The sequence below is a fragment of the Girardinichthys multiradiatus genome, chromosome 6, assembly GCF_021462225.1.
Source record: "Girardinichthys multiradiatus isolate DD_20200921_A chromosome 6, DD_fGirMul_XY1, whole genome shotgun sequence".
Classification (NCBI taxonomy): Eukaryota; Metazoa; Chordata; class Actinopteri; order Cyprinodontiformes; family Goodeidae; genus Girardinichthys; species Girardinichthys multiradiatus.
Window position 1 is genome coordinate 24,377,857 of NC_061799.1, and position 15,267 is coordinate 24,393,123.

The 15,267-nt window shown below is 37.6% G+C and overlaps 1 protein-coding gene across 1 annotated transcript in view; it reads right to left on the reverse strand.

Annotated features, from left to right (window-relative positions):
- The window catches only part of LOC124870045 (dipeptidyl aminopeptidase-like protein 6), a 172,888-nt gene extending 158,609 nt beyond the window's left edge, over positions 1 to 14,279 (reverse strand). Inside the window, exon 1 of the mRNA XM_047368468.1 lies at positions 14,208 to 14,279. Within this exon, the coding sequence (XP_047224424.1) occupies positions 14,208 to 14,264 (57 nt within the window). The 5' untranslated portion in view covers positions 14,265 to 14,279. The remainder of the gene's footprint in view (positions 1 to 14,207) is intronic.
- Between the last annotated feature and the right edge of the window lie 988 nt (positions 14,280 to 15,267).

Here is a 15,267-nt window from a genome sequence, read left to right on the forward strand (position 1 = left end):
TATCCATAAACCCATTAAAAGATGTTAAATCTACTTGCTTTGCTTTTTTAATAACATATCTCACTTAAAAAATAGCGTTTAAAGAAACCAAATCTGAAATGTTTTTTTTAGAGTTTGGTTGCTTTTTCATTCATTTTCAATCCAGTTATTGTGCCTTCCTTACAAAATGTTTACCATATGGTGTTATCTCTGGCAAAATGATTGGATTTTGCTGAAGGAAAGGATTAAAGATTATGTATAAAATATCAATTTCCTCTTAACATTTTCAAATTTTTCATTTAAAACCACAAACTTCAGTTTAAACCATGGACCAACACAACAGAGCATCATTGTGGAGAAAAATTATATAGGATTTTAATTTTTTAAAATTCAATTTAGTTTATTTATATAGCGCCAATTCACAACACATGTTGTTTCAAGGCACTTCACAAAAGTCAGGTTCATACATTCCAATTAATCCTAATCATTGAACAGTGCAGTCAGATTCAGTTATTTATTCAAATTGGATAAAAAGTTTTTCTATCTAAGGAAACCCAGCAGATTGCATCTGCATTTTACAAATATAAAACTAGAAAGTGTGCATTGTATTAATCCCCTGGATTTTCAAACTCATGTTGTGATTATGAATGTGAATATATTATTTAATATTAATATTTTAATATTTTATTAAATAATATTTTGGTCTGTTAAGGGTTGTCCTGTGAATACCAGCCCAATAAAGTGGTGGTATTAGGACAAAACTGAAAGGGATGAGCCAAGCTCTGACATTATTGAACAGCAAAAACTCTGCACACACATGGAATGAATTCACACCATTTCTTAAAATACAAGAATTTATTAACAAAAATAAGTCAACTCAAAGTCAAACATATTTCAATCAACAAACTCTTTACTATGCTAAAACAATCCAAGTAAACTACCAAGCAGAATTAAAGAATAACAAAGACTAATGGGTTATGTACAATATAAACAAGTTGATTAAAGATGGTTGAAAACCATGACCAAAAGAGTGATGCAACATTACCATACAATGTTATTTATGTTTGAGAACCAAGGATTATCTTGAAGAATCTGGAAATGAAGTTAAGTTAGTTCCAAGACTAACTTAAGCAATAATTGGTATACCTTCAAACAACCATTCACAATGCAAGATCAGATAAAATATTATTTTAATAAATAATATTTTAAAGAATGATTTGCTGAATAAAACCAACCTTCTGGATGACCAATTCTCAATGGTGTTTAATTAGCTGCTTTTATTTATTAAAATAATATTTAAATAAATATTATTTTGAATAAGAACCAAATCTTTGAGAAATGGGCTTAATTGTGTTACTTAGTTATCAAGTTTAGTAAAATAGTGTTTAGGGAAATATTATTTTACTAGATTGAAAACCAACAACCTTTTTGGGTAAATGATCTTAGCAGGCAACGTGTTCTTAGCTGTTAGCAGTTAAAGCTAACAAAAGAAGCTTGTAGCTTATCATCAGAATCAAACACATACCTTTAAAATACCACTAATAAAAGGGTTAAAATGCATAAGCGTGGATGACGCGTTATGGCCGATCTTGTTCCTGTGTTTGATCCTGTGATTAAAATCACCCTTTAAATAAAGTTTGTCGTAACTTTAAAAAGAAAAAAAAAACACAAACACAGAACCCACAAACTGAGCACATGTGCTGAGCAGATATTCTGCTAGCACTAAGATGGTTCCAACATAAACAAAACCAAACGTCATAAAACTAAAAATGTTTAGATTATTTCATTCAAAACTACTACTTTGCCCAAAACTCAACCTCTTACGTGAACCGTGCTGAGGAAAAGTTGTCTGGGGACAAAGTTGAAGAAAGCATCCACAGTGAACAAAGGGTTAACTGCAGCTAACCTCCGTAGCTGTGGGTTGGGCCGGCTCGTTCTGTCGGCTGGCCAAACTGCACGTTACTGCTGTAACCACGGTGATGCGGTCCCATTGTCTTTCCTTCAGACCGGGAAAACTGCTCCACTCGGCGTCGTAGAGACAGAGTCTCTGCTGGGAACTCTCTGGAACACAGTTTGCTTCTGTAGACCTCAGAGAGAAACGTCAAGCCACGCTCGTTCCTTAATTACCCCGTTCATGAATGAATACTGGATACACAAACAGCGATTCATTCCTACTTAACTTAGTGCTTATGATCGCGTGATCGTATGACACTCTTGGATCCAGTATGAAGAGTTATGTGTGTTTGCCAGCAAACAGACATTAGCGCACTGTGTCCCTCCGTCCAGTTCCTCTGGGGACCTGCGTGGTAGAGGTCAGATTGTTGCAAAAGCGGGATTTTTATTCGGACAGTGACGTCATGGGAAGTCCGCTGTTATTCCGTTTCTGGCTGTGCTGGAAGTAGGTTAATGCGATTTATTTTGAAAATTCCAGAAAAGTTCGTACTGGCCTTTCATTTTGTAACGATGGCTGGGGTCCCAACACTTACAAATAAAATCAGTGCAACCAATTCCTTTCAGAACACATTGAAATTACAGCTGGGGCTCAGTGGGAAGAGTGGTTGACCTAAAAAAATCTTTATTAATCCCAAAGGGAAATGTTGTTGTAGCTCATATTATACATGTTTCTTCTTGATGCAAGGCAACCATGCTAATAAGTACACCACCATGCAGCCTAGCTGTATTACAGTATAATACAGCTTTCAGCAGCAAACTTTAATCAAGCTGCAACATGCTTTCTTCAGAAAGTATTGTGCTATGATGTGCATTAGTTACTGTTTAATGGGAAACAGGTAACTTCTATTTCCAGGTCTTTCTGAAGCTCTTTGTGAGTTCTTCTTGACTATTAGACAACACTTTTGATGAGTCTCAGTATCAGTCAGAATCCTACGTGGGGCACCTGCCTGATTTATGGTGAAATCATGCTCTTACTGCTCCGCATTATGGCCACTGCCTGGAACATTCAGAACTTTAGAAATGCAGCTGTAATTGTTGCCCCTGGTAAGTTTTGCAGTTGTTTTTTTTTTTTTTTGTAAAAGCCTCTTTGCTTTGCCAATTATATCACTGCAATACTATTGACATTGATTGGCACATAGCACCAAGAATCCCTTCTAAACACAGACAGTTTCAGCTGGTTTTTTGTTTTTCTATGCCTTTTTGCACATCCTTTTCTTCATGTGTTCAATACTTATTCCCTGTGCCGTTTCAAATTTATACCCATAACTAATTTTATTTTATTTGTTTGGATTTGTGGATTAATTGGGTTGTTGCCATCGTATGGTGTAAATTATGTCAGTAGCTCAATTAAAAATATTTCAGCTGAGAACATTGACATGTACAATACATGTTTTGCCTGCTGTAAGTTTTGTCCATTTAATTGGAATAAAGAGTCCATGAGTGCCTAAATTAATCTCAGTATGTATTCTCAGAGGCGTGTTTGTGAACATTAGGGATGAAACAGCATCACAGACCATGGAACACATCTGACAGGTCATGGTTATAGTTGTTGAAATGTTTAAAGCGGTTTTAGCTTCTAAGACAACACTCAAGGCTGTGAACATCTCATGGAGTATTTTTTTAATCCCTGATCCAAAAATGGAACAAATATGGCACACTTGCAAACCTACAAAGACATGGCAGTCCACCTAAACTGACAAGGAGAGTATTATTCAAATAAGCAGCAAAGAGTCCATCCATCTTTGTTTGCTTGTTTAACTGAGCTGTTGCCTACATAAAAAAGTTTGGCAGAAAGTTATTGTTGCACATCACCCTTAAAAATACGATCCCTATGGAAAAATATTGAGAGTGGTGGCAACATGCTGCGGATGAATGGAGCTAAATACAGGGCAATACTTAAAGAAAATCTATTAGAGGCTGCAAAAGAATTCAAACTGAGACAGAGGTTTACATTCCAGCACATTCCAGCAAGGTAACAACCTTAAATATACAGTTCTGGCTGTATGTTTAAGGTTCTGACATATTCATTATATTCTTGTTAAAATGGCCCAGTCAAAGTCTAGAACTAAATTCAATTGAGAGTCTGTGGCAAAGCCTGAAAATAGATACCTTGATCTAATCAAGTCTGACTGAATATAATCTATTTTGCAAAGAGGAATGATGACAAATGAAGTATGCAAATCTGTTGGAGACATACTCCAAAAGACTTGCAGCTGTAACTGTAGTAAATGGTGGCTCTACAAAGAATTAAGGGGCAAATGCAAAAGTACAAATGCATGCCCCACTTTTCAGATTTTTTGAAATGTAAGAAACAACTTAACTTTCCTTCCAGTTCACAAAGATGCACAACTTTGTCTTGGTCTATCACATATCAATTCAAATAAAATACATTACTTACATTAATTAATGCAAACTTGCTGATATGACTTAATACAGATTCTAGGTTGTCTGTTACATTTAGACAAAACACAGGTTTATTCCTGAAGTTTAGGGGGCATTTTTATTCTTGATTGACTCATTAGGTTGCTTAGCAAAAAAAATAAAAAACATGATAATGAACAGGGACACGTAGACAGTTATATAAAATGGGCAAAAAAGGCCAAAGAAATCTTCCCCAAAATGTTTGAAGATTACAAAAAGAGACCACAGCTCTTTGCCAGTGCTTTGTTTAAAGCTTCAGGTTTAATCCACTGAAGATACAAGAATTATTTAGTGCTGTGAGAACAATTAAATGCTAAATCTAGCTCTTCTTAAAATGTGTGAATTAAGGTTGTAAATGGTTTGAGTTTTAAACAAGAACAACTAAGTATCTATTAAGTATCGATATTCTTTAAGATGACTGTAAAAGGCAAGTAATTCAGAAATGTAAATGAAGATCCCCTGTGCATGCTACTGTCAATTTTGAGTGCATAATTTGTGCAGAGTTTACATTTTAGTGTCGCAACACTCCCAATATGTCCTTAGCCCAGGTCTGATCCTGACCTTCAGGCAGACGAGAGTGCCCTTCCCTTGCTAATCGAATCAAAAGCTCCAAGCAGTCAGAACTCCACCCACAGATTTCCGCTGTTGTACTTAGTATGCTTTCCAGCTCTAGCTCCGGGCAGAGCAGTGGTGCAAAGATATGAATGGAAAACACATCGACATTTGTCAGAATAGGAATGAGTCGAAACATGCATGCATATCAGCTTATGCTGTGTCTTTATCATCCAGAAGCAAGAGCCCCTCCCCCACCAAGATGAGCAACTATCTGGTCATCTGTCATAAGTGACAGGAACAGAAGGAGACCTTCACCTCAGGGATCAATGCAGGTGCATAATAAGGCTCTTCATCCCAGGCCCTTAGGTGCCCGCGGGTGGCCAGGACCTGCAGAATCTGGAAAGCTTTTGTAAACAAGGTTCTCATCTATGGCGGAGCCTCCCCCAGGAGCCAAATCGCAGCATTGCAGTTAGTGGTGACAAATGACTGCTGTTGAGTGGTGTTGTCCCTTTCTGCCATGCATCCCTGTTTCTCTGTCTACAGATTTCATTTCGTTGAACAATGTGCTATTTTTTGTGGCTGCGTTGTCAGTTTCAGTAGAGTCATTGGGCAGAATAGGCAGATGGTATCAAAAGCAGCGCTGTGTTCATGTGCACTTGCGAAAATAGGAGTCATTCTGTAATGGTTACTACTGATGCAAAGCAATACAAACATTTAAAGTGCATTGGTTCAATACAGAAGTACTAAAGGCTCACCTGATGAATGCAGAATGCTTTTGAAAAGCATTTCATCGGTGCGAACACTGCTGCATACAAAACATGTCAGTGTAGCTTTGCATGGTTCCACTACAGAGAAGCTCAGCATTCTGACTCCTTGAAACACACTTGACTTGATTTAGATTGACTAAAAACTAAACAGAGTGAACTTGTGGTCAAGGTTTTCCTGCTAATGCACGAATTAACAAATCCAGTGTCAAAACAGTGTCATAAAGTATCAGCAAAACCTTGTAGATCATTGGTCTCAAACTTCAATCTTCCAGCAACTTTTAGATGCGTCTCTGCTTCAACACACTGGACTCTAATATTAGCTCATTAGCAGAGCTCTGTAGAGCTTGATTGCATGCTAGTGAGGAAGTTTAGCCATTTGATTCAGGTGTGTAGGGCAGGGGACACATCTAAACGTTGCAGGACAACGGTCTGCAACTGGAGCCACCGCTGTAGATGGTCTTATAAGGACACGTGTTGCAAAGTATCTGTGCCTGAGCATGAGACAGCGGTAAAATAGCATCAGCTGTGCCTCTAGACTCATGCCTCCTGGTCTCTTAATAAATGTAAGCAATGAAAATCCCAGTGGAATCACGCTGCCACTGAAAATGTCAAGCTGTTCCAGCTTCAACAAGAATGACAGCTCAGACATAATACAGCAAAATAAGAAAGTTTGTTTTCTGTTGAAGGTCCAAAATAAAGCCAATAATTTAAACAGGAAATGATTCAAAAATAACTTTGTTTCAAAATTTTAAGCAAAAATACTAAACCAAAGGTTGCGGCTGCGACTTTAGGATAGTAACAAATAAACAAATTATCCCTTTGGGAGATAAATCATCTCACTGTTTTCTCAGCCAAACCACTTCCACCTTTATACACTAAAGTCATGAAGGCTGAGGCTGCCAATCACTTTGCCTCATCAGAAGCATCCAATCATATTTTTGCCACAGGTGACTTTTTACAACTGCATCAGGGATTGTATGCTCCTGTGCTTTCCCATAGTCTCATGGTAGTTTGGAAATTAGCATTGTGCACTGATGATTAGCTTATTGGGTCAACTGCCTACACTTTTGTTAATATCACTATTGTAGAGTTGTAGCGTTGTGCATGAATGCGATTATTTGAGCTCATTCATTCATAACATGAGTGGAGCCCCTTTCATGAGAACTTTGGACTTAAAGTGAGCCCATTTGATCCTGGCTTCATTAAAGAGCAATATATTCAGGGGGCGAATGCAAGATGTGCACTGCATTCCTCAGGGGCAAACTTTGGATATATTATGCATTAAAGAGCCAGAACAATTTCCCTGCATGTCTGTGTGTGGGGGGTAATGATTCAGCTCTTCTTGTAGGGCGATATTGATTAAGTTTGCCTTTCCCCTTGCTTTAAACTTGACTAAAATGTATTTGGCTTTGCTTTAAACATAACAATGCTCACACTGTAACCCTTAAAACTAATAGATGGAACTAAGAACTGTGTTGTTTGTTTTTGCAACCTAAGTTTATTGTTTATGGGTTTGAGATTCAACAGAGAAGAAAAGGGAAGATTCTATTAACTCTTCTAACCCGTCTCTCAGACCATCCTGCAGGTAAGTAGTCAAAATACAAGCAGTGATGTTGTCTTTCGATGCTGAATTAAAGATTTTTTAAAATATAGACAGGATATCATGCAGTTTATCCCTCGTGTGACCAAAATTATATATAAACTACCTTGTTTTTTTTGTTTGTGGCAATAGAATTAATCATTAATGTGCAATAAGTGAGTGTCTCAGACGTTTTTCCCAAGACAACTTCAACTTTCAGCATGTGGCAGATATTCAGTATTGCTGAATACTTATACTAAATCTCGTCTGTACTGGCAGGATTTTAATACGTGGGTTAAAGGTGACTGCAGTTACAAGCATAGTATAAATGGATGGTTTTCAGTCCAGATTTCAGATTGTTTTCTTTCCTAATGCTAAAGGCATATGTGAATGAGAGCAGCTGTTTTGTGGAGTCCTCTATTGTAAAATACATTTTTATGTGAGAATAGACAACAGGAGGGAATAAAACAGATATATACTTTTTTTATTATTTTCAGACAAAATATGACAAATGAACAAGAACTATTGAGAGTCAGAGCTGTGAACTGAGTTCAGAATGTTATTAAAATCAGCTAAAACCAAAAGTTTGTCTGACCAACAGCTCTGAATATTTGTGTTATAAATCTTAAATTATTGTTTTGTAAATGTTATATTTTTCACTGAAAGAGGTTTTTTTTAAGGTTGGTCCAAGTAAATAAAGATTGCAACAGGAGTCTATAAGCAAAGAAGAGATGTCAATTCAGAATTAGTAATTTTTTTACCCAGTAATAAATACCTTATGTACAACAAACCATAACAAGCAAAAATCGAATTCAACAGAATATTCAAAAATATGCACAAAATAGTTAAGTGAAAAGCATCTTTTTACACCTACACTTTCTAAAAGTAACATAGCATGGATGACAGCCTCTACCAAAACAGTCATATCAACAACAATACAAAATTAACATGTTTTATAAACATTTATATCAAAATCTACCTTTCACATTTGTTTACCATTACATATTCTTAATGGGCTGCACGGTGGTACAGTTGGTAGCACTGTTGCCTTGCAGCAAGAAGGTCCAGGGTTCAATTCCCAACCGGTGGTCTTTCTGCATGGAGTTTGCATGTTCTCCCCGTGCATGCATGGGTTCTCACCGGGTACTCTGGCTTCCTCCCACAGTCCAAAGGACATGCCTGTTAGGTTGATTGGTCACTCTAAATTGCCCTTAGGTGTATGAATGAGTGTTTGTGTGTTGCCCTGCGATGGACTGGTGACCTGTCCAGGCTGTACCCCACCTCTCGTCCATAGACTGCTGGAGATAGGCACCAGCTCCCCCATGACCCACCAAACTGCTTTACAATACAGTTTGGAAGGAGATTAGTGAATGCTTCATACATCATCAATGTATTATTAGGTTCTACTAAATTGTAAAATGTTAAGGCATGCAATTTGATAGATATTTTGTTGGTTGGATCCTTGTAATATGATTCACTCTGAAATCTGATTTCATTATCGGTGTTTAAAACATGAAAATAGCAATTCAACCTGAAAAGACTCACAATAAGAAACAAGATGGCGATTATTGAAGTTTATTGATAAAAGTTAATGTCTTTGGCGCTCGGACCCCGGAGGAAGACATGAATGCTAAGAATGACATGAGCTTGAATTAACGTCTTTGGCTCAGAATTAGATAAGTCGCCTAAGAAGGTAAGGGAGCCGGGAGGAGTACAGAAGAGAGAGAGTGGAGGTGGGGCGGAGGAGGGTCGAAGCTCAGCTGAAGAGCAGGGAATCCATGACTGGAGGTCCTTAAAAGCGAAGCCTCGGCGGATGGTGGATTGAAGACACATGTGGATCTGATGCTGATTGGATGGAGGAGAGACGCACGGTTGGAGTCATAGGACGGCCGGGGGGTGGAGGTGAGTCTTTTAGTTTGAATTTTCATCAAAACTCCATAATCTTTTTTTTTGGTTTTCTGAAATGCAAGAATTGTTTGCTAATACAGGAACATCTAAAAAAATTGAGTATTGCATAAAAGTGCAATAACATTTACCAGTCATCCCAGAAAGTTCAACCCGTATATTATATAGAGTCATTACACATAGTGATATATTCTAATCCTTTGATTCTTGTAATTTTCATGTTTAAAGCTTAAAGGTAAAGAAAACCCAAAATTCTGAAAAGTAGAATACTGTGAAAAAGTTCATTATTGGACACTCATGGTGTCACACCCTAATCAGCTAATTAACTCAAAACATTTGCAAAGGTTTCCTGAGCCTTTAAATAGTCTCTTAGTCTGGGCAGTAGGCTACACAATTATGGAGAACACTGCTGACTTGACAGATGTCCTGAAGACAGTCATTGACACCATTTACAAGGAAGGTAAGCCACAAAATGTCATTGCTGAAGAAGCTGACTGTTCACAGAGTTCTGTATCCAAGCATGTTAACAGATAATTGAGTGGAAGGAAGAAGTATGGTAGAAAAGGTGCACCCGCAACAGGGAGAACTGCAGCCTTTAAAAGATTGTCAAGCGAAATCCATTCAAGAATTTGGGGAAGCTTCACAAAGAGTGGACTGAGGCTGGAGTTGGTGCTTCAAGAGCCAACACACACAGACAAAAACTGCCAAAGGTACAAAAAGCTGGTTCCATGACCATGGTGTTCATGTTCTTGATTGGCCAGCAAACTCCCCTGACCTGAACCCCACAGAAAATCTATGGGCTGTTGTCAAGAGGAAGATGAGAGACACCAGATCCAACAATGCAGATGATCAAAGCAACTTGGGCTTCCATTACACCTAGGCAGCGCCACAGGCTGATTGCCTCTATGACACGGTGCATTGATGCAGTAATTCATACAAGAGGAGGCCCAACCAAGTACTGAGTTCATAGAAATGGGAACACTTATCAGAAGACATTTGTGCTTAAAATATCTTTTTATTAATTGGTCTAATGTGATATTCTAATTTTCTGAGACACTGAATTTTGGGTTTTCCTTACCTGCAAGTCATAATTGTGAAAATTACAAGAAACAAAGGCTTGGAATATATCACTACATGTCTAATGACTCTATATAATATAAGAGTTTACCTTCTGAGATGACAGGAAAAAATAATTTGCACTTTAATGTAAAACTCAAAAATTTTAGTTTTGCATTAAAGATATACCTGTATATTCTAAGTATCATAATTTCATTCTTAGAATGCCAACAATATATTCATCCTGTTGAATGGAGTTTCACCGCAGTAGATGCTAGATGCACACACACTACATTGCCCAAGACACTAAAGGTCACAAAGAGTGTTAGATGCACAGGTAAAACAAAGGATTCAGGAAATTGTGGATTTTTTGCTACTTATATAATCTTTGCCATTTTTACCTATAATCTGACCATCACATTATTGTCTAATTTCATGCAGCTCTTATGTTGTTAAGTATTTGATTTAAATGTGCTATCCTATACCTCTGCACCAGAAATCTTGTACGGGGCTATTAGGGAGCAAAATAGCAATATATTTTTTTATTATTCCTACTAGTTTTCTTAAAAATGTTAATAATTCAATTTAATTGGTGCATTGGTTCAACAGTCTTTAAAGTCAGATATCACAATGTTCTGGTTTTATAAACTCTTTCAACTTGAATGTCATTTATGATAAGTTTAATGTATTTTTTTTTATTTTCTTTTTCCTAAATACATTTTATGGTTGGGCTGCACGGTGGCGCAGTTGGTAGCACTGTTGCCTTGCAGCAAGAAGGTCCTGGGTTCGATTCCCGGCCTGGGGTCTTTCTGCATGGAGTTTGCATGTTCTCCCCATGCATGCGTGGGTTCTCACCGGGTACTCCGGCTTCCTCCCACAGTCCAAAGACATGCCTGTTAGGTTAATTGGTCACTCTAAATTGACCTTAGGTGTATGAATGAGTGTGTGCTTGGTTGTTTGTGTGTTGCCCTGCGATGGACTGGCGATCTGTCCAGGGTGTACCCTGCCTCTCGCCCATAGACTGCTGGAGATAGGCACCAGCTCCCCCGCGACCCACTATGGAATAAGCGGTAGAAACTGACTGACATTTTATGGTTCTTTTAAATATGCTTACTGTGATATGAGAGACAGGCTTTTAAAATGGCTACACGTTCTCTAAAGTATACATTCGGGATGTGGTGACCATATATAGGTATGAAAATCTTTATCATGATTGTGCTCAAGGTATACAATGAAACTGGCATTATTCTTCTCCAACCAGTGTGGCAGGATAGAGACTTTGATAGAGGAAATGGCAGTTCAAGTTTATTTATTGCATTTTACCATCTGTTTCTTAATTATTTACTTGTCAGCTAATCTGATTTGTCTTGTTTTTTAGGAACAAGTTTCCTCCTTGTGGTTTCCACCACAGGTACCAGGACCAAGACATTTACCCCAGAAACAGGCCTGGTTACTGCTTTTTCAGTTTATCCTATAAAGTTTTTTGTGAGTTCTGTGATGGGATAGTGCTAAACTTTACTACTTCATGGTTCAGCATCACAAGGATTATGTCTTGGCCATCTCCCAGTTCAAACTCCTTGACATCTTATATTTTCCGTCACCTTTAAATTCTACAACAGGAGTAATTGATATTTTTGTTGATAAATATAACCAAGTCATTCCATGTTGAATATTACACCATTTCAAAGAGTTTATATTGAAAAACAATAATAAAATGAGCTTTCCTCCGTGGAAATATTAATTAAAATTTTTTTACGAAATACAGAGTTTTACTTTTGGTGTAGGATGAGAGAGTGACACGCCATAACAATATCATAATATGCAATTATACAACAATATGACAATGTTTTACAGCATTTATGTTCTGAGATACAATTAAATAATCACCACCTCCAGGATTGTGCATCATTAGCCGGCTTTAGGTTTTAAAGAAGCAGACACTCAGTTGCAAGTGTGTATGGTTAATGTTTTTTGGGACACATTTAGCAGGCTTTAAGTATTATAAGTTTGTGGATTAATACAAGCCTCTTCTAAATTACAAGTAACACTAATTCAGTTTCAGACTGTCATCGCAGAGAAATATTCAGCGAGTTATTTCTTTAGACATAACTTGCCAATAAAACGTTTTTGCTGATTTGTAAGAATGGTATAAATCATTTTCAATATACCATTTTAAAATAAAGATAGATAAATTATGATTTCTTTTAAACTGACACTGCTTTTACTCTGCTGCGTTATCTCTTGGGAGATGCCTGCAGTTTTTCTTTATGAAATACTTGTCTTTAATTATATATAAAATAAATATATTTATATATAAAACTTTCACAACTTTTCAGCTGAAGCTTAAAATGTACTCTATGATAATCAATGACAAATAATAAATTGGTTTTGTGGCTAATAATCTGAAACAGAATAAGAGACAAGCTCTAATTTTGTTTTGAACATCAGTATTAGCGCATCACTTCACTTTGTAAAAATCAAAATGCCAAAGGAAATTAATGTGGGTGTATTTTATATAAGCTAATACAGTCATTCTTTATTAAAAGAAGTTCACTTTTTCTCATTTCCTTTTGGAATAAAAAATCCAGCCAAATCATGCATAATGAAATTTAAGAAATATATCCAAGCACTTATTCCAAAAGCTGTTTTGTCATGAGAGAAGGTTGAGCCGCTCAGAAATCCCAGCCATACTTAATGACTTTCTATGCAAATTGACAAGAGATTATGGCAGAATGTATGAAGGAGTCCTTGAAGACTGCTCACCGAAACTTCAGACTTCAGGGCTTTCATGGCATTATGCACTGAGTGGCGTCACTAGATATAGACGCGAGCTTCTCCTGAAAGTGGATAAATTTGATTGAATCAATCTGGTTGGTGTCTCATAAATGCCCACAAACTGGAGAATCTCAATAAGAAAGACTGATGGTGACGCTGCCTCTCCAGCAGAGGGCAAAATAACTCTAACATGAACTGCTCTGCAAAGTGTCCGTTAAAATCTATTGTTGATATTGACAGTGGCAATAACAGATGAGTAAAACCACATAACACAAAAGCCATGCACACACAACTTAAAGGAAAATAATGGATTAAAGGGAAAAACAATTAGTAATTTCTCAATTCTTGCTTTGTAGGTAAATATAGTAATAACTTAAAAAAGGAGCCATAAAAAGATATAGCCTAACATAAAGCGACATTTTACAGCATTATTAATATAAAATAATACACTATAACCTGTAATATGTCTTCCTTGTAGTGACGTCAGCCAGACAGAAATATCACAAGGTTCTCCCCAGATTATCACAAGAAAGGAACCTTATTTCATGTGTCAGCATATTTTGTCCCTATTGAAACTACAATCGATGTGACTTCAGTGTAATATGAGTTAGCTTCCATTTTTAGAGTTGGGAATGGCATTATAGGACAGCTTTGCAGAACCATTACCGGAAACATGAGAGGAAAAAGACCGTTTTTCCCTCAGTACGTTCATTTGTTATGTTTACTTTGGGATTCAAAGAAAGAAAGAAAGAAGGGTGGGGGGAGGAGGGGGGGTCTGCAGCTACACAATTTGGAACATGCACAGCATTACCAAAAGTTAATAGAAAATGAAGTTGAAGCTGAAAATTAACTTTTATGATTTAATGCTTTGGAAAAAGTTGTAGACTGTTGAACACAGAGCACACAGCTTTTTTGTCACTGAGCATTTTTTTTTTCTGCTGAATCAAAACCAAAAAGTTTAAGAAAGCAGAGATAAAAACTTTCTTACACCCTGATACCAGCAGAAGGTTTTTGGCACATTTTGCTCTCAGAAATTCTCCTGCAGTCTTACAAAGAACAAAATTGTCTCAAAACAGCATTTCTACCCCGCATCCAGACTCTGATCATCCTCATTCACTGAAGATGAGATTAGCGCTTTATCACCTGTATCTGTTGGCATGCAGTCGATCTTAAGATCAATGCATATGGATTTCCAGCTGAATTGAAAAGCATCTTACCATGTCCCCTTTGGGGGATCCTCTGCGGTAGTTCCCCGCTCCTGCTGATGAGTTCATGGTCTTGTTCAAAATCCGTCTACAGGAGAAAAATATTCAGCACAAGTTGCCTGAATTAATTCTGACCACCCTTTCTCTCTCACTTTGTTTTCCTTTAAGTGGCTCACGTCAACACGCCTATGCTCTCAGTCAAACACTATAGCTTTTCTTCTGCAAAGACCTGCGCACAGAGCCACACGCAAAAGTAGGATGGCAGCACCGCCCACCGAAAAGAGGAGTGCAACAACAATGAGCGGTGTCAAACACCACCCACCTGTGGTAACGCTTTTTCTATTTGTTGTCCAATGGCAAATCAAAGTATGCGCAATCTCATTCCAGGTTGCCATAAGAGCGGTGTCGTGCGCGCTTTGTGCCTAAGCAAATGTAGACCATCACCGGATTGTTCCCCCTCGAAAGACTGGAAGACGTTGTGCGCTTGTAAAAAGTGAATGGGAGAGTTGGAGCTGCCGCTTCATCAAGACGGAGAATGCTTCTGCTCCACAGCTGCCACTGCCGACCTCAATACAAACATTACAATTTGGTACCTGAAACTTTTCCAATTAAGCCCTTGCTAAAGTTTTCCAGTCACCTTCAGCTGTCAAGACATTTTAAAACAGCACCACAACATGAGTTGGACTTTTTTGGTTTGTTGTATTTTCTCACAAAAATTATAAATTATTATTATTATTATTAGCTCGAAAACATCAGGAAGATCCCCTAAAGTCAAAATTCCAGAAGGAAATGACAGAATTTTCTCACCAACCTAATGTCAAAATCCAATATGGCTGCTGTGTGTTTAGAACATTGCTATAACTGCAGTAATAAACCCTTCTGTTTGTTTGCATATTGTTAAATCTTTCACAGAAATAAGTCTAACCTCTGAAGACATTTTATTATGAAGACTTTTTGTGACAGCCTAGGGTGGTGGGGGGTGGATTGGAGGTGATGGTGCGGCGTGTATGGTGCTTGTGTGGGGGCTTGGGCCATGTTGTGGGTGGCTGGGTTCCTGGTTGGCGGCTTGTGG